Source organism: Phocoena phocoena, chromosome 6 (genome assembly GCF_963924675.1).
Source record: "Phocoena phocoena chromosome 6, mPhoPho1.1, whole genome shotgun sequence".
NCBI lineage: Eukaryota > Metazoa > Chordata > Mammalia > Artiodactyla > Phocoenidae > Phocoena > Phocoena phocoena.
Genome location: NC_089224.1, coordinates 15,189,409 through 15,216,947, shown reverse-complemented (window position 1 = coordinate 15,216,947; position 27,539 = coordinate 15,189,409). Strand labels below are relative to the sequence as shown.

Sequence of the window (27,539 nt, the reverse complement as noted above, 5' to 3'; positions counted from 1 at the left end):
ATATAAACAGTTCTGATTTTTTTAACCTGCAAAGAAGACAAACAGCAACAGCCCTGAACAATAAATAAAACTAAACATCTCCCTCTTTAGGTTAGCGCTTTCAAGACAGAGAGAAAAAGGGGATGATCAGTCCAGTCGGTATGTGTTCTGGTTCTGTGAAAGCGTCACCCCTCGGTCCCACCTCCCCTGACAGAGAAAAGCCTGCCGTTTCCCTCCAATATTAAAGTGCATCTGTTTAAAATCAAATATACCTTAGAGAACAACCAAAAATCTTAGTAATTTTTGGCAGATATCCTATGCAGCAAAAATGAAGTGATGTTCCCTTTTCCCTATTCCGCAACTTAAAGCTGGACACAGAACGGCTAAATGCGATGCTTCTAGGACAGCAGAGTTTACAAACAGTGGATTTTGGTTTTGTTTCAAGGAACGAAAAGGGCAAGGAAAAACAAAACAAATGAGAACGAAGAGGAGAAACCCTGAGGCAAAAATGGCTTTTCCGTTAGAGTCTTTCTGGGGCTCGAACTCCGGTTCATAAGGTGCTGGCGATCTTCTGGGACGGAAGGCCGTCCTCCAGCCAGACGGTGGTGGCCGAGCCACTGCGTGGGGCCCGCCTGTGAATGCGCCGCAGCCGCAGCAGGTAGAGGAGGATGGCGAGCAGGACCACCAGGAAGCAGCCCGAGAACAGGTAGTGATTGTACACAAAGGAGAAGCCCCGCCAGTGCGCGTGGCTGGCCCGGAAGGTCTCCTGCTGGATATCTCTGCCCACACGGGAACAAGAACAAACATGAGAACCAGGCAGGCGGGAAGTGTGATGTAATGATGCGCAGGGTGGGGTGGGAGGGGCCTGGTTTAGGACTCAGCTCTACAGACGGAAGCTGGAACCTCCGTCTCCCAGACTCAGTTTCCCCTCCTCTAAAATGTAGGATAATGGGGCCCAGCAGAGGGTAGCTGTAAGTATGAACACGATAACGTGTGAAAGGGTATTCTTAAGTCTGTAGCTGTTACCAGCATTATACTTTGGGTAACAAAAATCAGAGAAAGTTAGAACTGTGAGTGTTTCACTAATACACAGAAACTAGTGTGGAATCAAACCACGTGTTTATGATCAGCAACACCCACTACTCACAAGTTTTGCAGTCAACCCAGCTAAACGTGCTGCTGGGAGATGCTTAATTAAATGAAGGGAAAAAACAAAAACAAAAACAGCTAACACCTCATTTGTTAGTGAACCAGGGTTCCCATGGCGCGGCGGGGGGGGGGGGGGGGTCAACTGACAGCTAAGTCTGTGAACTTGAGTGGGAAAAAAGGCACATCTTTATTTTACCAATCTCTGGTTGTAATGCAGTATTTTCACTGAACGTGAATGCAGACAAACTATCGCTACTATAGTATCAGCAGAACTAGTGACTCTGTTCCTAGAGAAACTCACAGATCTTTTACATCACACCGTGGTGTTTTACAGATGCCTCAAAATATCATCAACGGGCATCATTACACTGAACCTACAGGAAGGAAGTTCATTACACTTATTCGTACGTTCATTACACTGAACGTACGAATTCTGCTGCCAGGTCTTGCTATTTAATGTGTGAATAAAGAAGAACGTATACCACTGTATCACAAATTTGTCTTCTGTAATGTTTTGATAAATGTACTGCAATACAGTGGTTTCCTCTATAGCCTATGTATTTATATTATGCATTAAAAACAAGATTTTGAGAAGGGGTCCAAGGCCATAAAGGTTAAGGACCCTGGAATGGACCCTTCTGCGCAGGGGCTAGGGAACAGGCAGCTGAGAAGAAGCACTTTTGTGGCGCCTTTGCTGGGATGGTGGGCTGGGAAGGGAGGAGGCTCCGGTGGGGAAGACCAAGTCAGACCTCCCCGACTCTCCCATTCTGCCCACGGCCAGCGCCAACAACGCCCCAAACAGCCACGCCCACTGCCCACGATGCCTCGGATGCAGGGAAGCATCTTCTGTTGGATTCTCATTACCAAATTCGCAGCCATACCTTAAGGGTAAAAAGCGGGTCCTGTAGAGGATTGCTCCGAGGGTCCACTGAACCTCCTTGTCGTACACTTGCAAAGCTGTCTTCAAATTTTTGTAGTTGACGGGAAATGAGAAGCCCCTGTGGAACACCTCAAACATCCAGGCGGATTTGAAGCACTGATACCTACAAACAGCACAAACGTGTGAGTGCGACTGAGTCACTGGGTGGGTCCAGAAGCACGTTCGTGGAGTCGGCCTTGCCCTCTGTGAACAACGGGGTAGCACAGGCTTCACGAGGCCTGCGCTCTGAGGGCGAAACCATCCGTACGCATCTCCGGCTGATTTGCTTGCTTTACGCCCTCTGTCCCACACCATTCACCTGTTAAAATCAATCTGCTCATGAAGCTTGGTCTCCGTGTAATTTAATACGTGGCCGCGGGAGATTTTTTCCCCCTGGGGCCTTCCATCACTTACTCAATTCAGTTCTGAATAAATACTGAGCAAGTTCCACCTTCTCTGGACCTCAGTTTCTTTATTATAAAATGACAAGACAGGCGGGTCCTTTTCAGCTCTGATAATCTATGATTCTAAATATTTATCAGAGGGTTGCTTTTTGCAAAGCACTGGGCTAAGCAAGTACTAAGACATCATAATAAATAATAAGATAGCCAATGTGCTTAAATGACATAATGAAAGAGGATTTTTAAAAAGCTACAAGTAACTATAAAAACAGAATATGATAAACGCCACAAGAGGGACGTAATGAGTGCTCTGGAGACTCGCAGAGAGGGATGGAGCCTAGCCAAGTGGACAGCCTAGCCAAGTGGACAGACGTAATGAGTGCTCTGGAGACTCGCAGAGAGGGATGGAGCCTAGCCAAGTGGACAGAGGAAGACTCGGAAGGGACAGCACCTGACCTCTGAGGTCTGGGCAGGACATCGACGAGGAGAGCATGCACAGGGGAATTCCAGGTGGAAGGAAGAGCAAAACTGAGCCCCAAACTGCAAGATACGTTTGAGCGCGAGTATTTGCCGTTGGTCTGAAAGGAGCCTGGAGGAGAAGAGGAGGAGTAGGGACTGATGAGGACAGCAAGGTAGACTGGGGCCATGGTATGGCCAAGAACGGACACACAGTTTCTTCAACACACCCTGGGCTCAGCTGTCTACGACTTACTTGAGCCTGTGGAGGTCGGCGTGAGAAGCATACAGTCCTCGGTCAAAGCGTTCCCGCAAGATCGACCACTTTGTTGCACAATAATCCTGAAAGAAATTTCACCCCAAAGAAATCACTAGGAAAGGTTTATTCAATTTTTTTCATTTTAAAAGTTTTTACCAAATTCATATTCATAACAAACATATCCTTCCAATTAGGAGACACACAAGCTTGTGTCTGTGACCCATGAGGATGAGACACACAAACACTCTGTGAATGCTTACTGATGAGCTGAGACAATGCTTGTTCTTTGTCTTAAAATTCAGCCAAAGTTATTGTTAAAGAGAATCTCACTGCCCACAACCGACCTCTTCAAAGCTGCTAAGTTTCTCCCCACAGTGACTGCGTGTGATAGGCACAGACTTTTGGAAAAGTGAAGCGGTCCTTCAGCCAGTTCAGGCTGAACACCTGTGTCTGTGGCTATATGGTGCAAGGTTCTGGGAACATAAAGATGATTACGAGAGGCTTTGTCTTCAAGAGAAGGGAAAGAGGTGCCACCTTCTCCTGAAGTTATCTGTAATGTTTATATTAACAGCTAACATTTACTGAACCCTGTGTTGGCACCTTTTCTAAATGTGATGCTTCAAACAACTCCTTGACACAGCTGCTATTCCAACCTCTATTTAAAGGATGAAGACATTGAGGCTCACAGAGGCAGTGAAACTCACAACAGGGGATACAGAGAATGGCACACAGCCTGGGGTGAGAGGGTGAGGATGCATGTCAGGCAGAGGAAACACGACGGACGAAGACAAGATGGGAGGGAGCACAGATGGGAGGGAAATGAACAGATGTCTGATACGATTAGAGTATCAAGTGCTAGGTGGGGAGATGAGGCAACAGCGTGGGAAGGACACACTAAAATATTTGAAATTCATCCTGGAAGCAAGAGAAAGCCACTGAAGACTTTCGATAGGAGAGCAGGGGGCTGCACTTGGGTTCCAGACAGAACACTTGGGAGTGGTGTGGAGGATGAACCACAGAGCGGGGGCCAGATGCAGGAGGACCACGGTGAGGCCCCCGCATAGTGCAGGTGACAGAGAGCGGCCAGGGCTGGGACGGCGAGGGTAGGACAGAAAGTAGGGAGAGCAGGGCTCTGAGAAAATGTATGACATACAATGACACGCTCGATGACTGCTAGCACCGGGTGTACAGCGAGGGATGGATGAGTGACAGGGAGAAGTCTGTAACGCCTGGGTTTGGGGGAGGGGAACTAGATGGTTTAGTGATGCCATGACCGAGACAACACAGCAGAACAGAATGGGGAGAAAGGGGGGTTGTCTGCAGTTGTGAAATCTAGCAGGCGCTGGGCAGGCAGATGCAGAGCCTCCTCCTGAGAGGCAGCAGCAAACCACGAACACGGATGAGACCATCCAAGATCCTGAAGGTCAGAGGACCAAGGGAGGAAGTGTGGGATCACCAAGGCTGAGAGCCTAGGAAAGTGTCAGGAAGGCAGGGAGAACAAGAGAAAAGGGGTCCTGAAAACAAAGGGTCGGAAGCTGCGAGGAACTGTCGGATCAGAATTACACTATTACACGTAAAAGACTGTCATCTGGGAGCCACTGATGGCCAGTGCAGTCTCACAGGGGACTTTCTGCTTCTGCTGTGACTATTATCTGGCCCAACCAAGGGAGCAGGGCTGCTGAGGTGCTGCACACAGCCTTGCCCTCCCCCTCGGCCTGCTCTGGACTTGGGCCCGTCGCCATCTACCCTGGCTTCCTGGGTGGTTACCTTTGCAGCTCTTGTAAACGCGGCAGCGCTGTAGTCTCCCCCCATCCGTAGCACATCCTCAGTGCAGTAGTAGAATTCGGAAAAGCCGTAGAATTCACTGTTCTGGAAGTGAATCGGGGGCTGGTAGACCCCATTGAGGGAGGTCTGCGTCTCGTTTGTTTTGTTCATGAAAGGCTGGATGGTCTCTCGGCACAGGTCAAAGGCTCCCGTCCCCCGCAGGTACAGTGTCTGTCCATTCTGCTGGATTTCATCTTTAATGTCCAGGGGTAGGCAGGGGTCCAGGTACGGAGTATCAGGAGTCAGCCCAGTCTGTCTCCCCAGGAGCCTGCAGGACAAAGAGAAACTTCATCACGAGACCAACAGAAAACTGCGTGAAGGAGAAAGGGGCTGCAAGTCAGTGTTTCTCAAACTCTGCCCTATGGAACACAAAAGGGTTCCGGGGGCTTCCCTGGTGGCGCAGCGGTTGAGAGTCTGCCTGCCAATGCAGGGGACGCGGGTTCGAGCCCTGGTCTGGGAGGATCCCACACGCCGCGGAGCAACTAGGCCCGTGAGCCACAACTACTGAGCCTGCGCGTCTGGAGCCTGTGCTCCGCAGCAAGAGAGGCCGTGATAGTGAGAGGCCTGCGCGACACGATGAAGAGTGGCCCCCGCTTGCCATAACTAGAGAAAGCCCTCGCACAGAAACGAAGACCCAACACAGCAAAAATAAATAAATTAATTAATAAACTCCTACCCCCAACATCTTCTTAAAAAAAAAGTGTTCCGGAAAAATTAAGTTGGGAAAACACGGACTCAAGCCCCTCCTGGAGATTCACGATACACATGTGCGTACAGCAGACAGCTGAACGGGGTCCAGTGAAACTATGACTTGGTCAGATTACTGACGCTTTCTGTGCCCTTGACATAGGCTGGTGTCCACAGCTGCTGAGGGTCTGCGGTTAACAAGCTCCTCCCAGTGTCCTGCTCACTGCAGTCCAACACCCACCACTGTGCTGTTCCCAGCCCCGTTTCTGCCACGAGTGCTTGTGATTTTAATTATATACAGATGAAATGTGACCATGACAAGAAGTCGCTGGTGCTGTTAAAGCTAAGGTTAGATGGCTTAGAAAAATATAATAAAGGCAGATCGCTAGAAAACCAGTGTCAAATTAGGTGTTAGCAAGATTAAAAGAAAAACAAGTTGGGAAAAATTAATCAAAATCTAGACGAAATTGGTATCAAATTGCTTCACAGATGTCTTTAAGGCCCTGGTATCCTTTAAAGAGAGCCAAAATGACATCAAGATGAGTGGGTGCAGTGCCTGCCAGAGAAATAGCCTAAGAAAAGCCTTTAGTCCAGAGCAAAAGATTGGCAAATGAATACGTAAGTTAAAACAAAGTGCTTGGGGTTGATTCTATTTTTATGATTCTCTGTTTTAACTGAATTTTTAAGTTAACCAACTATTGATCCCAACTGCAGCAAATAACAGTTTCTATTGTACTACAGGCTCTGAGAAGTCCTGTAGAAATCTTAACTTGTTCACTGAAATGCCCTATACTTACTACCTGCCGATGAAATGTCCAGATCTGTCATCCTACTATGTGTCCTCACCATTAAGCAACTGAGAAGTAGAAAAGAGCATACAACGGCTGGAGTTATGTTACTGTTTGAAACCAGGAAATCCCATGGGCCTAAAAGGTGTTTAACTATTAGGAAGGTGCCTGAATTTGATATTCAGTCACTGACATTAAGTCAACTTTTTACCTGCCACTCAACTGACAAGTTGTTTATTTCTAAGATCACGGCAACTCAAAATGCACTAAAAATGTTTAAGTAATTTAAAAAAATCCATCATCACGACTAAAGGCCAAGGGATAAATATGCATCTCAAGGCTCAATTCATGACATATGTAAAAAGTGATGACTAACATTTATAATTATTATAGAAGTCCAAGATGAGTCAAATGTATACTTCATGTTACAGTTTTTAGTTGCTCTACAACTAAATTAAAAAGTACCACTGCAATGTCCATTGTATATAACCTTCTTGACATTAAAACCAATTAGTAAAACTTAGGGTTGCAGAAGAAGGTGTTTCTCCAAAATTCTAATTTAAACATCACTCATAAAATATTTCTATTTTAAGACTATTACTAAAAATAATTACACTAAAGTGCGCTGTGTAACATACTATTTTTAAAAAGAAACGGGGGCTAGTTAATCTCTCTTAACTAACGCTATTCAGTTAACGTCTGGAGCAGACAAAGAACCAGTTTTTATTGCTTCTCCTATTCACACATGTGAATTTCTGGAAAATGAGGTAATGAATGGCTCTGACTTGACCTTTCTTAAAGTTCAGGCCTCCACAGGTTTATTAGGATTAAATTGTAGCCATTATTTTATAATAACTATAAATGAAATATAACCTTTAAAATTCTGAATCACTATGTTGTACACCTGAAACTTATATAATATTGTACGTCAACTATACCTCAACAACAACAAAAAAGGTTAAAATAGATCAAGGAACTACACTATCATTTATTTCTATGAATCAGGATTTTTCTCCTCAAAATCGTTTCGTCAAAACAAAACAAAGGGGCTTCCCTGGTGGCACAGTGGTTGGGAGTCCGCCTGCCAACGCTGGGAACAGGGGTTCGAGCCCTGGTCCGGGAGGATCCCACGTGCTGCGGAGCAACTGGGCCTGTGCGCCGCAGCTGCTGAGCCTGCGCTCTAGAGCCCGCGTGCCACAACTACTGAGCTCGCGAGCCACAACTACTGAAGCCTGCGCGCCTAGAGCCCGTGCTCTGAAGCAAGAGAAGCCACCGCAATGAGAAGACCATGCACCGCAATGAAGAGCAGCCCCTGCTCGCCACAACTAGAGAAAGCCCACGTGCAGCAACGAAGACCCAGCGCGGTCAAAAACAAAACAAAACAAAACAAAGCACAGTAATTAATACCATTTTACAAAACCCCAGATTTCAGATTTTTTTATTCATCCATATGGCTTTTCTGTTCTTATGGACTAATTTCAAATAAATAATTGGGATACACTTAAACTTATAAAATAAATTTAAACTGTTAAAGTGTTTTTGCATATTTTCTATACCAGAATTCTTCATGAACTCATTTTTTAAAGTTTCACTGCTAAAGAGGTTTAAAATCACTAACTTTGACTTCTAGATCGTTTCTTTCTCGTGAGTAACTTCCTTCACTACGGTCTGATTCACTCAATAACCGCCAGGCTGGTTTCCCACGACACCGCCAGGACATCCCGTAACTCAACGCTATCATCGTGTCCTGGGGGCCTCCAGGACACCTGAGTGGCCCAGGTGCTGAGTTTCCGCAGGACTTTGCAATCCGGAATACCATCACCCCAGGGTTCGAAAGTATTTTAATATCCTGAAAGTGAAACCTCTAATCCAGCAGGGGAGCCATGGGTCTGAGAGGACGAGAGCCTTCTTTGGAGGCGGGTGAGCTGGGGCCAAAGGCAGGACCCTGCTGCCCTTTCATTTCTTCTCCAGCTCAGCGGGCGGGGCAATAAACAGCAAACCGTGCTCATATGCTTCTGCTGACTGAGGCCTCCCTGCTTGGCCTGGATATGTCTTCTGTGAGGACAAACCGCGGTTTCAAGGTGACGGCCGGGCAATGGGAGGTGCTTTACCTGTTCTTTTGAACTGTGCTGGCAAATATTCTGTCCTCATATCTCTGTCGAGCAGCATTGCCACCAAACCCAAGAAACGTGGCCACGTAGACGCGGTACACGTGCTCAGTTTGGTGAACGTCACATCCCAAGTTAAATTCGGCCAATAAGTTCTTAGCTACTTCTTCCTACAGACGTAAGGATCACAAGCGTTAGTATTTTAAGCAATACAAAAACAAGTACCTCCTGTCAAAAAGAGGGATCTACAAAAATTCTCGTCAAAAAGGAGCAAAAATTTCTGCATCTGCATTTCCCAAGGGTCCTTCTAAGCATCCCTCCTAATTCAATACGACAATCCTGACTTAGGAAATTTCAGATGGGCTGCACGCTTGTGATACTGATAGGACTTTTTGAAAAGGGACATTGGCAATGTGGTTTCATATCCTCTGATCTAGTAAACCTACTTATGGAATCCTGTGCTTTGAACATAATCCGAAACATTGAAAAGTCTCTATACACAAAGATGTCCTTTGCAATTCTGTGACAGAAAAAACTGGATGTCACCTATATATATAATTTCAAGTAGGGGTTAGTTAATAATGGTAATTAAGTTTACGGAGGAATATGCTTATGCACTGCTAAATAAAGGACAAAAATTGTACAAACAGTACGTTTATAACAACCATATTTTTAAACACTATAAACAGACAAAAAAGAATAAAGAAAAATATGCCAAAATGCTAACAAATTTTTTTAGATGATGCATCCATGGGAAATTTTTTTCCAAACTTACTTTTCTATGAGTTTCTTACTTTATTTGAGGGGAAAACATGACTTTGTGAAAAGAGTGCAATCGTTTCTAGAGGCATGTCTGGATGGGAAGCAGGAAACACAAATTGTAATACTTGAATTGACAAAGCATTTTCTAAGGAGCTTAATAAATACTTCAATGTTTACTGAGCTGATACGAGGTGCCTAGCAGGCCATCAGATACACTATATGCACTGCCTCAATCAGCCTTATGATAACCCTCCGTTAGAGGTACTTGCAGTCACATTTGTAGCTGAAGAGGCTCCCTCAAAAAAGCTAAGTGACTTGCATAAGGTCCCAGAACTAGTGAGGACAGGATGACAATGCAGCTCAGGCTTGTCCAGCTCCACTCTTTTCTAACCACTCACTCTGCTAGGTATTAATCTAGAGCTGAATGGAAACAGTAAGAAAGACATAGAGCAATTCAGGAAAGCATCTGGACACCCTCTACAGAAGGCCACCCGGCCTACTGGGAAACTACAGTACCAAAGGGGATATGCAGAAATCACAGAGTAAACCATGAGTTCAGAAACATGGAGGTGGTGGATACAAACCTCTATCCTTTCCAGAAAAATCAAAAGCTGTCTGAGCCACACACAAGAGTCTTTCTCCCAATTATAACTTAAGAAATCTGATACTATTATATTGAGTTTTGCAATACCTGTTGAGAAAAGAAGTGACTGGAAATAGAAACAAAAACTCAAGTGTGTGGCTGACATGTACACCAAAGGAAAATTCTAAGTAAGTTCAGAAAACAAACCAGCTGACTTCAATGAACAAACACAAACGGCTTAGTGGAGGTTTGCCTTGGTTTCCTCCTGTCTCCTTTCTCCTGGGCTGTGAAGGTGGTACCCTCAGCAAGACAGTAAAGATGTGTTCAGACTCAGAAAACAAAACACAAACGGATGGAGACATGTTAAATGAAAATCAAACCAAACAGAAGGAAATTTGTACAGATAATAACCTGCTGTGAGGAGGCAAAGCTTACAGTTTTGGGGACTTCGTATGCTATCTGGGTTGAGACGCCTCCCATGTCGAGAATACCGGCTGTTCTTTTACGGAGAATGGCTTTGCTGCTTTCGCTACCAGGGATGTTAACTTCCACAACTGCCTCATCATCTGGAAAGAATAAGAAACATCCACTGGAATGGAACAAATGCAGAGAAGCGGGATCTTGTGAAGAGTCATCCTGCTTTGATGGTGGGTTCAAGTGTATCTAGGCAGACCCAGCTTGCTCCTCCCGACTAAGATCAAGTTTCCTGTGTGACACAGCAGCACCTCCCACTCTGCTCCTACACACCCAGCTGTGTCACAACACTCAGCTCCTTTTTTATGCTTTGCATGAAATAGAAAAAGCCGTAATTTCCAGTTAGATACATTTGCTGGAAACACGATACTTACCATCTTCAATATGCTCGAATCGTCCAAGGACAAAATTAATGCCAATCCAGGCATACACACCTAGAGACGTTATAAGAAGAGTAAAGTTTAAAAATATTTTATATCATCCTGATCACTGCAGTCAGTGCAAACATTTATTTCATTCCCTGATAAGCTGCAAAAACGTTATCTGAAAAAATACATTTCTGTTGATGTATTACCTTTTCCTAGTGGTTTTCCAAGAACTCTCAGCTTTTAATTTTGTAGTTTCATACCATTTGCATGGGTTGAAAATATAATTCCCTAGACACTCCTGTTCCTTTGAAATTTATAGGTTGTTTGGAAATACCGGAGTTTTCACTTTTTATGAGGTTAAACCTATCAAGTACAAGGTTTTAAGACAAGTGAACTCTAACCCTTCCATTCTTTTATCTCACACTTTCACTCAGTTCCCAAGTCTGATTCTCTTTTTGTAACATTTTCTACATCAGACCTTCACCCATTTTCATTACTGCCTTGATTTAAGCTGGTACAGAGATCTAATTGACTTTCCTGCCCCTACTCTCCCACTCCAACCCATGCAATCCTCTGCTGGGCTGATCTACAGAACAAAGTCCAAACTCCACAGCCCAACAGTTCAAGACCTGTCCAACTTGTTTTTAATTGAATAAATTTGGCATGTAACAATGTGTAAATTAAGGGGTACAGTGTCTTACTTTGATACGTTTATATATCGTAATATGATTGCCCTTGTAGCGATATTATTATATTACATCATTATAGTACAGTATTATTGTCTATATTCACTACGCTGTGCATTAACTGTCTACGGCTTATTTACCCACTGTTACAAGCTTCTACCCTTGAACACCATGAGTCTCATCTCCTGACCCCATCCCCTAGTAACCAACATTCTACTGTCTTTTTACACGTTGAACTTTTTCAGATTCCACAAATAAGTGATATCATACAGCACTTGTCCTCTCAGCATAATGTGCTCAAGGTCCATCCATGTTGTCAAAAATAGCAGGATATCCTTCCTCCTTTCTCATGGTTGAATAAGATTCCACTGTGTATATCTACCACATCTTTTTTTATCTGTCTGTTGATGAACATTTGGGTTGTTTCCGTATCTTGGCTATTGTGAATAATGCTTCAAAAAACACAGGAGTACATGCATCTTGTCAAAATTCTATTTTCATTCCCTTTGGGCATATACCCAGAAATGGAATTGCTGGATCGTATGGTAGCCCTATTTTTATTGAGAACTTATTTTATTGAGGAACCTCCATACTGTTTTCCATAGTGTTGGACAAATTTTCATTCCCACCAACAATGTATAAGGGTTCCCTTTCCATCACATTCTGACCAGCACCTGTTGTCTCTTATCTTCTTAAGGATAGCCATTCTAACAGGTGTGAGGTGATAGCTCACTGTGGTTTTGATTTGTGTTTCCCTGATGATTAGTGATGTGGAGCATCTTTTCATGTGCCTGTTGGCCATTTTGACATCCTCTTTTGAAAATGTCTTAGTTCTTCTGCCCATTTTTAAATCAGATTTTTTGGGTTGTTGTTATTAAATTGGATAAGTTCTCTATATATTTTGGATATTAACCACTTACATGATAGATGGCTTGCAAAAAGTTTCTCCTATTCTGTAGGCTGTCTTTTCATTTTGTTAATTATTTCTTTTGCTGTACAGAAGTTTCTGAGTTTGATGTAGCCCATTTGTTGATTTTTGCTTTTGTTGCTTGTGCTTTTGGTGTCATATCCAAAGAAACATTGTCATGACCAATCGATGAGCTTCCTCCTTTCTTATTGAAGTTGTACGGTATTGAGTCTTATGTTTAAGTCTTTGATCCGTTTTGAGTTAATTTTTGTGAATGGTGTGAGACAGGGGTCCAATTTCATTGCTCTGCATGTGTTTCTCCAGTTTTCCCAGCATCATCTGTTGAACAGACTGTCTTTTATCCATTGAGCTTTCTTGGCTCCCTTGTCAAATATTAGTTGACCATATATGCCCGAAATTAATTCCAGGCTCTGTACTGTTCCATTGGTTGCTATGTCTATTTTTGTGCCAGCACCATACTATTTTTATTACTATGGCTTTGTAGTATAGTTTGAAACCCAGATGCCTGATTGGCCTTCTTCTTTTTTCTCAGGATTGCTTTGGCTATTCGGGGTCCTTTGTGGTTCCACACAAATTTTAGGATTGTTTCTTCTATTTCTGTGAAGAATGTCTTTGTTATTTTCATGGGGATTGCACTCAATCTATAGATGGTTTTGAGTAGTATGGCCGTTTTAACAATATCAATTCTTCTGATCCATGAACATGGGACATCTTTCCATTTGTTTATGGCTTTGATGTCTTTCAGCAACGTCTTTTAGTTTTATTGTACAGATCTCTCACTTCCTTGGTTAAATTTATTCCTAAGTATTTTACATTTTGAGTGCTTCTGTGAGTGTGATCATCTTCTAGATTTCTTTTTTAGATGCCTCATCATTAGCATAAAGGAATGCAACTAATTTCTGTATGTTGATCTTGCATCCCACCACTTTACTGAAATAGTTGATTAATGCAACAATTAATCAATATTTTTGACTGAGTTTTTAGGATTTTCTTTATATATGAGCATATCATCAGCAAATAGTGACGATTTTACTTCTTTTCTAATTTAGATGTACTTCTTTGCTTTGCCTAACTGCTGTAGCTAGGACTTCCAATATTATATTGGATAGGAGTAATGAGAGTGGGCATCTTTGTCTTATTCCTGATCTTGGAGGAAATACTTTTGGTTTTTCTCCATTGAGTATAATGTTAGCTGTGTCTGTCATATGTGGCCCTTATTATGTTGAGGTATGTTCCTTCCACACCCAATTTATTAAGGGTTTTTGCTTGTTTGTTTTACCATGAAAGGATGCTGTGTTTTGTCAAATGCTTTTTCTGTATCTGTTGAGATGAAGTGATTTTTATCTTTCATTTTATTGATGTATTAACATTTATTGATTTACATATGTTGAATTGTTCTTGTATCCAAGGGATAAATCCCACTTGGTCATGGTGTATAATCCTTTTAAGGTGTTCTTGAATCCAGTTTGCTAATACTGTGTTGCTTTGTCGAGAATTTTTGCAGCTATATTTATCAGGATGTTCGTCTATAGTTTTCTTTTCTTGTGGTATCTTTATGTGGTTTTGGTGTCAAGGTAATGCTGGCTTTGTAGAATGAGTTTGGAGTGTTCCCTGCTCCTTTCTGGAAGAGTTTGAGGAGGATTGATGTTTTCTTTAAATGCTTGGTAGAATTCTCCAGTGAAGCCATCTGGTTCTGGAATTTTCTGTGTTGAAGTTTTTTGATTACCAATTCAGTCTCTTCACTGATTACCAGTCTGGTCAGATTTTCTATTTCCTGATTCAGTCTTGGAAGGTTGTGTGTTTCTAGAAATGTATCCATTTCTTCTGGCTTATGTAATTTGTTGGTCATGGTAGTCTCATGATTCTATGTATTTCTGTAATATCAGTTGTAATGTCTCCTCTTTCATTTCTAACTTGGAGTCTCTTTTTTTCTTAGTCTGGCTAAAGGTTTGTCAATTTTGTTTATCTTTTCTAAGCTCTTTGTTTATCTAAACTAAGAGCTAAGAACCAGCTCTTAGTTTTGTTAATCCTTTCTATTGTTTTTCTGGTCTCTGTTTCATTTATTTCTGCTCTAACCTTTATTATTTCTTTCCTTCTGCTAACTTCTGGCTTAATTTGGTCTTCATTTTCTAGCTCCTTAAGGTGCAAAGTTAGGTTGTTTGAACTCTTTCTAATTTCTTAATATATGCATTTATTGCTATAAATTCTCCTCTTAGAACTGCCTTTGCTGCATCCCACAATATTTGATATGTTGTATTTCCATTTTCATTTGTTTTGAGATACAGTAAGTCCCCTGCCTACAAACCTTCAAGTTGCGAACTTTCAAATATGCGAGCGTGCATTCGCATGTGCAATCATGTAAGTTAATTCACATGTCTGGCATACACTGCCATGTGTGTGCATCCTTTACAAGTAGCTGTGCTTTTGTGCACTTTACTGTACAGTACTGTATGGAATACAGCAGTACAGTATCTTTATTTCAAGCCCAGAACCTGTGCCATCAATGTCAGATGTGAGTGACGTTGCAGCTTGCCCTCCGTCTCCTATTGCTGACGATCCTTCAGCTCTACCATCTCCCACCTCCTCTCCCTCTTCCAGTCAGTAACTCTTCTTGCCTGTTCACTCCACGCCAGCCCCTGTATGCCAGCTGTTGTACCATACTAGTGCTTTTCAAGGTACTATATTGTAAGATTAAAAATGTTCTTTATTTTTTGTGTTTGTTTTTTTTAATGTATTATTTGTGTGAAAAGTATTATAAACCTATTACAGTACAGTACTATATAGCTGATTGGGTTAGTGGGGTACCTGTGCTAACTCTGTTGGACTTATGAACAAACGGGACTTACGAACACGCTCTCGGAATGGAACTCGTTCATATGTAGGGGACTTACTGTAATTTAAAAATTTCTCTTTTGATTTTGATTTCTTCTTTGACACACTGGTTGTTGAGAAGTATGCTGTTTAGTTTTCACGTATTTGTAGATTTCCCAGCTTTCTTCATGTTGCCGATTTTTTGTTTCATACCATTGTGGTCAGAAAAGGTAGTTGGTATGATTTCAACCTTCTTAAATTTGCTAACATTTGTTTTGTGTCCTATCATATGATCTATCCTGGAGAATGTTCCATGGGCACTTGAGAAGAATGTGTATTTGGTTGCTTTTGGATGAATTGTTTTGTATATGTCTGTTAAGTTTCCTTGTCCTGGTTCAATTCCAATGTTTCCTTGTTGGTTTTCTGTGTGGACAATCTATCCATTGATGATAGCAAGGTACTGAAGCCCTTATTACTGTTGTATTTTTGTCGACTTCTCCCCTAAGACCTGTCAGTATTTGCTTAATATATTTCGGTGCTCAGGTGTTGGGAGCATATACATTTACAATTGTTATATCTCCTTGATGTATTGACCTCTTTGTCATTATATAAGCATCTTCTTTGATACTTGTTATCCTTTTTGTCTAGAAGTCCATTTTGTCTGATATAACTATGCCAGCTTTCTTTTGGTTTCTATTTGCTTGGAATATCATCTTTTATCCTTCCACTTTGAGCCTATGTGTGTCTGTAGAGATGAAATGAGTCTCCTGTAGACAGTGTATAGTTGGGTCATTTTTTTTTTTTGATCCATCTAGTCATTCTGTGCCTTTTGATTGGTGAGCCCAATCTATTTACATTTAATTATTTATGTGTAAGGATTTACTACTGCCATTTAATCTTTTGCCTTCTGGTTGTCTCTCCATTGTTTCTTTCTCCTTCTGTTTCTGTCTACCTTTGAAAGTTCATGGTTTTCCATGGTGATTTGCTTAGTTTTCCCCTTTTTTATGTTACTTATCTCTGTTCGGATTTTTACTCTGTGGTTACCAAGACGTTTACATAAAATGTCTCACAAATAGTCCTTTTTCTGCTGATAACAATTTATCTTCATTCGACTATAAAGGTCCCATCCTTTTACTTTTCCCCTTTTATATTTTTCATGTCACAAATTCTCTCTTTTTATGCTGCAATTTTGTTACCAAGTTGTAGTACCTATAGTTATTCTTAATGCTCTTTTCCTTTAACCTTTACGCTATAATTGTTTAATATACTATTCTAAAAAAGATTTGGTTTTCTAATTCCATTTATCACCTTAATCAGAGTTTTGTGTACTTTCATCTTTTCACTTCAGCTTGAAGAGCTCCTTTCCACATTTTTTGTAGTCTAGTGGTGGTGAACTCCCTCAGCTTTTGTTTATCTGGAAAAGCCTTTACTTCTCCTTCATATCTGAAGGATAACTTTACTGGATAGAGTATTCTTGGTTGGCAATTTTTATCTTTCAATACTTTGAATATGTCATTCCACTCCTGGCCTATAGCATTTCTCCAGAGAACTCTGGTGATAGCCTAATGGGGTTTTCTTGTAGGTTACTGTCTTTTTTTCCCTGGCTGCATCTAAAATTTTTTCATCACTGACTTTGGACAGTTTTAATATAATGTGTCTTGGATAAGGTCTTTTGTGTTGAAATAATGAAGTGTTCCATCAGCCTTTGGACTTGTATATCCAGTTCCTTTCTCAGGTTTGTGAAGTTCTCAGCTATTATCTCTCTGAATTCTCTCTGCTCCCTTCTCTCTCTCTTCTCCTTCTAGGATACCCATTCATCTTACGTTGGCTTTTCTAATGAAGCCTGATAGTTTTCATAGGGTTTCTCCACTTTTTAAAAATCTTAGTTCTCTCTCCTCTTCCACCTGAAACGTTTCTATATTCCTACCCTTGAGCTCACTTATTCTCTCTTCATCTGATGTGCTCTACTTTCAATGCTTTTTAATGCATTCTTCATCTCATTTATTGAGTTCTTCAGCTCTAGAATTTCTGTTTGGTTCTTTTTTAGAACTTCAATCTCTTTGCTAAATTATTCTGCTTGATAATTTTATTCCTGAGATCACTGTACTGCCTTTCTGAGCTTTCTCGTACCTCATTGAATTTCTTCCTAATAGCTATTTTGAATTCTTTACCACTTAGATTGCAATATTCCATGTCTTTAAGTTCTGTTGCTAGAAAAGTGTTTTTCTTCTTTTTGTGATACCACACTGCTTTGATTTTTCATAGTGTTTGATGAAAAGTGCCTCTGTCACTGCATTTGAAGTAGCAAATGACTTTCCTATTTAAGTAAAGCTTTGTTTACTATCATTCTAACAATTCAACACACTGGTCACTAGAAGCCTTTGTTTCGTTTTCTAGAAGGTGGCACTATAGCACAAGTTTTTGGTTTTTCTTACCTAAGCTGACTCATCACTAAGGTTGGGAGTATGAACATAAAAAAAGCCAGTGGAAAGGGAAAAAAATGGATGGTGACAGAGTTGGGGAGATGTGTGCTTAGTACGTGGGGCTTTGAGTGTGCCATAGCCCAGAAGAGGATCCTTGAGTGGAGGTGGGGGAGTCCCAGAGGTCTGTGGGCTGTCCTCTTGCTAGAATACCAGGGCAGACAGCAAGAAACTCATTCTTTCAGCTCTCTCTGCCTTCTTCTCTCTTCTTTCTCTGCCCCAAGTTGCTGTGGTCTCTCCTCACAGAGTCCCCCCAGCTGCAGTACTCAGCCAGGTAAACTCCCCACCTCAGCTTACCACCTTCACCCTCCACCTCTGCCACAGGTCGTGCTGGCCCACTGCCACCCCTGCTGCTCCTGGCCTGGCTCTGTAGCTTCCTCTGAGGTCCAATCCACTCACTTTCTTGGGCACTGATGAGTTGATCTCTTGGGTGTCCTAGTGTGCTGTGCAGAGGCACTTTTTTTTGGTTATGGATGTCCAATTAGTTGTAAATCAAAGGGGAGAGAGAAAAGGAACCGTGCACGCCACCATGATACTGACATCACCAAGACCTATCCAACTTTTAATATTACCACAACCTTTTGAAAGGGCCATCATCCCACCAAATTAAAATATTTTTATTCCTCTGTCCATAGTGCAGCTTTTCCGACCTGTGTTGACTCAAATCATGTCTTCTGCCTAGAATGAGCTTCCTATCCCTCTCTCAGAGTCCTAGCCTTACCATGATTTGGCATGCTGTGTTTATAATTATCCCTTGAGGCCTAGTTCAAACGTCACTTTCTCCATGATGCCCCTAGTCAGGAAAAAAAAGTCTCCTTCTTTCAAATTTCCATGATAGTTTTTCCTTATCTTCCTTATGGCATCTAAAACTCTGCCTTATATAAGCAGCTAACTGTGTACCTTACTTGTCTATAAACAGCTTGACGGCAATATGTGAATTTTGCCCAATTACTGGCGAAATGATAGGTGAATTTGAAATAAATGCTTTTTGGCCTCCATTTCTAGCAAGCTATTCCCCAAATAATTTCAGTGATTTGCCCTTTCATTCTCAAGTAGAATTATTTCTTTGAAAACAGAACATTTCCTCAGTGTATCAAAGTCAAGAATAATTTCCCCTTCCTAACAAGTAAATCAGTAGACGGTTCCAACAGTTCAGTGATTATCATAATTCCAGAAAGCTGTCTAACTTAGGCAAGAAACATAAAGCTTTTCTATCAAAACAAGTCCAAAATATACTTCCTAAACGTGATGAAGACAAACCAGGTTATTTTTTAATGGCTTAATGTTTGGATTATAAAGACCAGTCATGTAAGAAACTGATTTTTCCATTTAAAAATTATAATATTTGAAGGCATGGTTTCCCAAATTTTAAGATGTTAAGAGTAATTTAATAAAGTGTACATGAGGAAGACTGGGAGGACTTAAAGGAACAGCTTCCCAAATTTCAAGTTGAAGACTAACATACCGACCTTCTTGTTTCCCTGAAATTACTTCTGCATGAGAGTCAGAAAACAGAAAGTCGAAGTGCACGGGGATGTCAGTCAGAAGGTCTTCTAGAATGGCTTTCTGTTGACTGTAAGACAATCCAAAAATTTACATATCAATACATTATATCCTGAATTTTTCAGTTTTAGAAAGAAAAAAAAAAAACCCTATGGCTCTGGTATATCTTATGTGAAAAAAAAATTTTTTTAAACCAAAGCAGTTCATTGAAAAGACTGTTTATTTTAAGAAGGAATTTTCATGTAAAATACACAGCGAGTGGGAAGCAGCCACATAGCACAGGGAGATCAGCTCGGTGCTTTGTGACCACCTAGAGGGGTGGGATAGGGAGGGTGGGAGGGAGGCTCAAGAGGGAGGAGATATGGGGATATATGTATACATATAGCTGATTCATTTTCTTATACAGCAGAAACTAACACAACATTGTAAAGCAATTATACTCCAATAAAGATGTTAAAAAAAGAGAGAAGGAATTTTCAGAAGTTGTGTAAATTATGTGATTCCGAGATGTAAAACTACAACTGCAAACAATCCTTAAACAAATAAAATAGAAAATCAGTTTTTTTATGACAACTTTACAGTTTACTATTTATAGTCATAAATAAGTACATTAAAAGATATTTGGTTGAGTTCTGACTAAGGGAATATGTCTGGTACTACTCCAGACTTGAAAAAAGAACTTTTAATGTCTTCCTTTTGATGATGATGATGGAAGAGGAAGACAAGGAGGAGGGAGATGAGGGGGATGAAGAGGGAGAAAACCCACCACAGCCAATACCACCACCAGGCTGGCTGGCCCTGCCCTCGTGAGAAGGATCACCTTTCGGGGAGGATTCTCATTCCAGCTGTGCAGAGAATGTAGAGAGGGGTCTCTTTGTGTTTTGCCCGTGGTACATGCTCTGCAGCGAAGTTCAAGAGCGGAGAAATGTAATCACTGACTTTCTCTGGAGAGGTAGCAAACTCTGAAATGCCTACAGAAAAAGGACACTCATGTTAACAAGTAGATACTTTAGCTTATAAGGTATGCTTCTTCATAAACTGTCACTGTTTGCAGATGACATGATACTACACACAGAAAATCCTAAAGACACCACCGAAAAACTACTAGAGCTCATCAATGAATTTGATAAAGTTGCCGGATACAAAATAAACATACAGAAATCTGTTGCATTTCTATACACTAACAACGAACTATCAGTTAGAGAAATTAAGGAAACAATCTCATTTACCATCACATCAAAAAGAACAAAATACCTAGGAATAAACCTACTTAAGGAGGTAAAAGACCTGTATTCTGAAAACTATAAGACACTGATGAAAGAAACTGACGACAACACAAACAGGTGGAAAGATATACTGTGTTCTTGGACTGGAAGAATTAATACTACCTAAGGCCATACTACCTAAGGCAATCTACAGATTCAATGCAATCCCTAACATTTTTCACAGAACTAGAACAAGTAATTTAAAAATTTGTATGGAAACACAAAGAATCCGAACAGCCAAAACAAACCTAAGAAAGAAAAGAACTGGTGGTATTACACGCCGACTTCAGACTGTATTACAAAACTACAGTAATCAAAACAGCATGGTACCAGCACAAAAACAGACATATAGCTCAATGGAACAGAATAGAGAGCTCAGAAATAAACCCACACACTTACAGTCACCTAATCTACAACAAAGGAGGCAAGAATATAGAATGTAGAAAAGACAGTCTCGTCAGTGAATGGTTCTGGGAAAACTGGACAGCTATATGTAAAAGAATAAAATTAGAACATTTTCTTGCACGATATACAAAAATAAACTCAAAATTGATTAAAGACCTAAATGTCAGATCAGAAACAATAAAACTCCTAGAGAAAACATAGGCAGAACACTCTTTGACATAAAAAGTAGCAATATTTTTTTTGGATCTGTCTCCTAAGGCAGAGGAAAGGAAAGCAAAAATAAACAAATGCAACCTAATTAAACGTAAAAGCTCTTGCACAGAAAAGGAAACCATCGACAAAACAAAAAAGACAACCTACTGAATGGGAGAAAATATTTGCAAGTGATATGACCAAGAGAGTTAATATCCAACATATATAAACAGCTCATACAACTCAATATCAAAAAAAGCAAACAACCCGATTAACAAATGGTCAGAAGACCTGAAGAGACATTTTTCCGAAGAAGACATACAGATAGATGGCCAACAGGCATATGAAAAGATAATCAACATCCCTAATCATCAGGGAAATGGAAATCAAAACCACAATGAGATATCATCTCACACCTGTCAAAATGGATATCATCAAAAAGACCATAAACAAAAAATATTGGCAAGGATTTAGAGATAAGAGAACCCTTGTACACTGCTGGTGGGAATGTAAATTGGTGTCACCACTGCAGAAAACAGTATAGAGGTTCCTCAAAAAACTAGAAACAGAACTACCATATGATCCAGCAATTCCACTCCTGGGTATATATCTGAAGGAAACAAAAACACTATTAGAAAAGATACATGCACCCCAATTTTCACAGCAGCATTATTTACAATTGCCAAGATATGGAAGCAACGTAAGTGTCCATCAACAGATAAAGATGTGGTATGTGTATGCAATGGAATATTACTCAGCCAGAAAAAGAATAAAATTTTGCCATTTGCAACAACATGGGTGCACCTGTAGGGTATCATGCTTAGTGAAATAAGTCAGACAGAGAAAGACAAATACTGTTTATTATCACTTATATGTGGAATCTAAAAAAATACAACAAGCTAGTGAATATAAAAAAAAGGAAACAGACTCACAGATATAGAGAACAAACTAGTGGTTACCAGTGGGGAGAGGGGAGGGGGAAGGGCAAGATAAGGGTAGGGGATTAAGAGGTACAGAAGAAAAAAAAGTTATGCTTCTTTAACGAGGCTAATTTGAGAGCAATTCACACTGCACACCATACACTCCTAGTTTTTCCCTATCCCTCTGGCAACTCCTTCCACAGTGTCTCGGCTGTTAAGTGACGGTGGTGCTACCTGTTCAGTCCTATGCTCTCTTCTGAGTCATCACAGACCTAATTGAGCAACTATTGTGTGTCAGACACTTGGGATCAGCTGCACATGAGCTCGCCCCTGCCCCTGAGAAACATGCCCCCACTGCCCTCGGCAGGTTCACTCACTCCCATGGCGGCCATCACTATCTATGCCTCAGATCTCCAGATCTTAATCGCAGCCATCCAGCTCTCTTCCCCAACCTCCAGATCAGTATGTAGTAACTGTCCACTGGACACAGCCATGCGCTTGTCCTCACAGCAACATATGTAAACCCAAACTCAACTTCCACTGTAAACCTGGCTCTTACTGCTCGTGACCTACCTTAGCAGCCCCAGCCAGTATCCTGGATAAAATCCCTCTCCCTCACCCCAACGTGTGTTCTGGGTTTCACTGATCGCCTGTCCTTGGCTCTGCTCACACTATTTCACTTCTCATCTCTGCTGGACACCACCAGCCTCTGCCAGCCTGCTGCAGCACATCCTACTCTCAAGTCCTGGCGATCCCCAACCACTCTCAGTGGTCTGAGATCTTCCTGGTCTGAGATCCTCTGGTGGCTCCTCAATGCCCTCCAGATAAAGCTCAGCTCTAGAACAGCATAACGTGCCCTGAGCACTCACCTATCCCATCTCTTGACACATTCTTTCCATTTGGCTTCAACTAGACTGCATAACATTTCTGTAATGCATCATACCCTGGCCTTAGGGCCCCTGCAGCTCCACCAGGAAGGGGCTTCTCTTTGACTGCCTCCCTCCCCCCACCCCTTTCACCTGGCTGACTCCCGCTCACCCAATGAGCTATGCCCTCTCTGGAAGTCCTCCCTAACAGGACCCTGAAGGCGAGCTCTCATTACATTCCATGCTTACCCCTACCTCTCGGTGGAGCACTCATTCCACCTCATCGAAACTACCTATTTACTTGCCTGTCTCATTTCAACTGGAAGTTTCTTGAGGGCGCAAACTGTGTTTGTTCAAATTTATTCTCAGCACCTGACACAGTCTCTTGGCAGATAGCAGGTGCTCAACAAATATTTGTTGAATGAGTACATAAGTGAATGACTATTTCCAGCTGTCATTTAGCCTACAACATTAAAGCTGAGGGGGATTTTAGAAGTCCAAAATCTATTTCACAGATTAGGAAACTGTGGACTCAGAAAGATTAAGCGATCTGTCAAAGCAATCAGCATCAAGCAATCCAAAAGCCAGATTTTTTGGACTCCACATACATTGCCATTTCAGTGGACACCAAGCCCAAAGCTATCTAGAATCTATTAAGTAAGGAAATTTCTAGAGTTTTGCTATAATGCTATACACAAGAGCCCATGCTTCAGGACAGAGAAGTACTATAAAAAGGTACCTGAATTTCCACTTCAAACATTTCCTGTAGCATCAAAGAGAATCATATTCAGACTGATTTTAATGAGATTCTGGTGTGTACCCTGGGATGCTATGGTAGCTGCCCCTTGTTCTCAGGGGACAACTCCAAGGCATGACAGTTTTCATCTTATTCCATGAGAGCAGGTAATCACTGATGGAACCTGGGATGTGAAGCCAGACGAAATGCAAAGTGCTTTACAGAGTTTAATTTTTTAATTTTCTGGTGAATTTATTTGGTCAATATTACTTTAACCCTGAAAGTGTTTCTAGATTTAGAGACACATAAAAATGTAAGAAATGGGAAAATAGAGAACTGAAAGTCATTCACTAAGACCTACAGAGAAAACGACCTTCTATGAATAACTTTAAAAAAAATGTTCACGGGGGCTTCCCTGGTGGCGCAGTGGCTAAGAATCCGCCTGCCAATGCAGGGGACACAGGTTCAAGCCCTGGTCCCGGAAGATCCCACATGCCACGGAGCAACTAAGCCTGTGCGTCACAAATAGTAAGCCCGCGCGCCACAACTACTGAAGTCTGCGCACCCCAGGGCCCATGCTCCGCAATGAGAAGCCACCGCAACGAGAAGCCTGCGCACCACGAGGAGAAGCCCCCGCTCGCCGCAACTAGAGAAAGCCCGCACGCATCAACAAAGACCCAACTCAGCCAAAAATAAAGAAATTAATTTAAAAAAGTGTTCATGGAAATGTACTCTGGTATCAAAATAATGCTTATACAAGACGCTCAGAGTAAGTTCCCTCTCTTTAACCTGAAAAATGAGGTAGAGATTTTGAATTTTCTGAGCAATATGCTGGTGCCAAGCTGCCCAAACCTCAAAGAACAGTCAACCTGTCGAGTGTTGCCCGAAGAAAGAAGTGGGACTGACTTATTCACTGAAGAATGAGTAGGATGCAAAAGGTCTACAGTCCTGGTAGACTGTTTTATGAGGACAGGTTTTCTTATCAGTTAAAACTAATCTTTTTTTCTTACATTTTTGAAATGGGAGATAGTAAGCCATGACAGCTATTTTTTGTCAACATTCTCTAATATATTCAAAGATAAATTCTTCAGAATTTTTTATTTAATATTTTACTATTCAACACATTAACTAAATGAAACAAAAGTGCTGAAACTCTATTAAGATCTATGGTCCAATCACATCAGTGATTATCAACCATTAAGACGTAAGGTGCCTATTTCAAGGTACTCCTGAGATCTTCCATTCCTAACGCTCTTGACAGAAGGGTGCTGCCCGTGGAAATGATACAGATACAGAAAAAGGCTGAGAACCACTGATTTAAATTGTCTAACGAGGAAGGCAAATCCCAATTTTTACATAACACACTGACTTAGAAATTACGGTATCTTTAAAACTAGACATAGTGATATCAGCTCTTCTAAGTTCTACTGTCACTCTTCTTAAATAACCTAGATGATTAGAAATGCACTGGGGTAGCAATTTTTAAAAATAACAAATACATACCAATGTATTCAGGTACAGATATCCATGAGTTATCTGAAATTACCTTGTCATTAAGGATAGAGACCAATGGCTACCAACTAGAAAACAATCCCTCCATAATTAACGTCAACTAGCCAACATTTGAGCAGACACCATAAGTAAAGGCACTATGGTAAATGCTGCAGGAGACAAAAAAAGACAGACAAGGGTTTAGGCTGTTTTATGAAGGTATCAGTCACCTTATGCAAGATGAACAGAAAAGGGGAAACAGAGTGAAACAAGGAGATCAACTGGGTCCTGGGGTGAGCTCTGAATGAGGGTGATGACTGCAAGGAGAGAAAGGGAAAGACGTGAAAGCTAGCACAGAGAATGAAAAGGCAGAGCCTGGTTACCAGTCAGGTATTTATCATTCACATACCGGGTTTTATTTTCATAACCACAGGCTTTCGGTTTTTATCCCGCATTTGCCTGATATCCAACAGATCATGAGGATTGCCGTTATGCCTTGGCCAGCAATAAACAAATATCCGAGACCCGCTGCTACCACAGTCCACCACGATACCATAGTTCACATTGGGGTTATTGGTGTCTGTAGCTTCAATGTCAGTAACTCGCGCCAAGTACCTTGTTTAGAGAAACAAACACATGCTTTTAATGAGACAGAGACTATCAATGATGCAAGAAACAAACACCAAATCAGTGATCTCTAAGCTGTGTGGTAGCACCACCGTAACACCTTTACAACTGCCGAATGATTAAAAAGTCAAAAGAAAACAAAAAAAGTGATAGTGATAAAAGTCATCTAGAGCAGATACACACTCATCATTCCTTTAACTAAGTTCAAATAAGCTCCGAAAAGCAAAACTCTATTTCCAAACTGTCAACATTAACTGAGAAATCAGCTTAAAAGATATCACAGGAGAAGCTTAAGCTTAAAGCCTCTTATGATGTGGATTTGGTGGTAAATGACTAAACCATTTCAAACAGTTTAATTTTTCATGCTATGCTGTATTCGGTACAAAATCTGTTTCCTCCAGCCACCTGCTCTGTAAATTCCATCCAAGGCCCCAAAGTCTGGAAGTCATCACGTGAAGGTATGGCATCCCATCTAGAAAACACATGTCTTCTCCTCCTACCTTTGAAACTTCTTATCTCTGGAGAGCCGCCCATACTTATTTCGGATTATGACAACGGAAAAGTATAAAAGTGAGACAGCAGCAGCCAGAATGCTAATGACGAGAATCTGGCGTAAGTTGGTGTTCAGAATTCGGGGACACCCCACTGGAGAGATGCTGAAATGCCAGGAAGCCGGAAGAAGACAGGAGATGCCGATCCTGAAATTTCAAAAGGCAGGTTTAGCGAAAGCAGTCTGCTCCAGAGAGGCCTCCCCTCACTTCCACTGATCAAGTTAAGACATTCAGCTTGAGCTGCCCCTACTTCCCTGCTGGTAGGTTATCGGTATACCCGCATCTTCCACGTTGCTATTTTGCTACGTTAACTCGTTATTATAAAATTACATGAATGAGAATTCAGCCCTGATGACACTTCTGTGTTCCCCCTTTCTGGAGAGTATTAAGTAGTTTTTATTTGTGCCCGGCTTTGTTCCAAAAATAGAATTACAGACAGCTTATAAGGATAAGTTCAATAAGATAAATAAGTAAATCTATAATGAAACCAGGTTTAAGGAGGCTGAATTTAGAGCCCAGAAACACATGTAATAAGGAAAGCCTGCAAAGGTGGCTGAGCACGATGGCGACCAAAAACCCTGTCTGTTACAGCAGAAACATAAACAGCCCAGGAGGAATAAGATTTTCTAACACTGAATCCCGAGGCCAATCTCTCCCGTGCTGATTGTGTAAGAAAAAGGGAAAAAACAGTATCTTTAACAACATCCCCGCGGCAGTCAATAAATACGTTCTGTAAATCCTGTGTTTTTAGAAATATTCCTGAGACATTTTTGCCAAGAAACTTTCTTCTCAGTTTGTCAGGAATGAGAGACTATTATTAGGCTTAAAAAACAAAACAAGACAAACCTTGCTGTCTTTGGGATAAATTCTATTGTTTACTGTTAATTTCTACACTCTTCCCTTTAAAGAGTGCTTCGTGGACTAAAACATCTCACAGAAGGGGGAGGGATCCCGCTAACCCAATGGAATTTTCTATCTGTAGTTTCTGGTCTCCACGTGGGTTCTTGGGCCACGCCATGGAGTTTATCACCCCTCCCACACCTCCGAGGCTTACAGGCGGTCATCCTGTGCTTAATACAACTCCTCCCAGATTCCAACACGTGTGCCCTTTACAGTAAACTACATGAACCCCACTTTCCTTCTGTGACAGGCGCCCCCCTGGGGCCCTGGAAGAGCAAAGGTGTTAAACAGAAGTGTAGCACGACTCTGAACACTTCTCACTTGGGATTCAGATTCTCCCCCCTCTCGAGACCTGCTTCAGTGGCACTAAATCTTGGGTTTTACAGCGCTGGGGATTGGGCACCATCACTCACCTCCCCAT

The 27,539-nt window shown here is 41.5% G+C and overlaps 1 protein-coding gene across 2 annotated transcripts; it reads right to left on the bottom strand.

The window, feature by feature from the left end:
* Positions 1-391: 391 nt before the first annotated feature.
* Positions 392-27,539, bottom strand: ENTPD4 (ectonucleoside triphosphate diphosphohydrolase 4). 2 transcript variants are annotated; one of them, XM_065879038.1, is made up of 12 exons: positions 27,532-27,539; positions 26,168-26,365; positions 25,450-25,655; positions 19,986-20,136; positions 19,132-19,235; positions 10,764-10,823; positions 10,327-10,481; positions 8,574-8,740; positions 4,931-5,255; positions 3,161-3,246; positions 2,010-2,171; positions 392-758 (listed from the first exon to the last, which is right to left on the bottom strand). In XM_065879038.1, exons 1-12 carry the CDS (start codon positions 27,537-27,539, stop codon positions 530-532), a joined length of 1,851 nt encoding a protein of 616 aa, XP_065735110.1. In that variant the 3' UTR covers positions 392-529. The 2 variants fall into 2 exon arrangements, with proteins under 2 accessions (XP_065735110.1, XP_065735111.1); XM_065879039.1 differs by having other exon boundaries at positions 530-758; positions 10,351-10,481.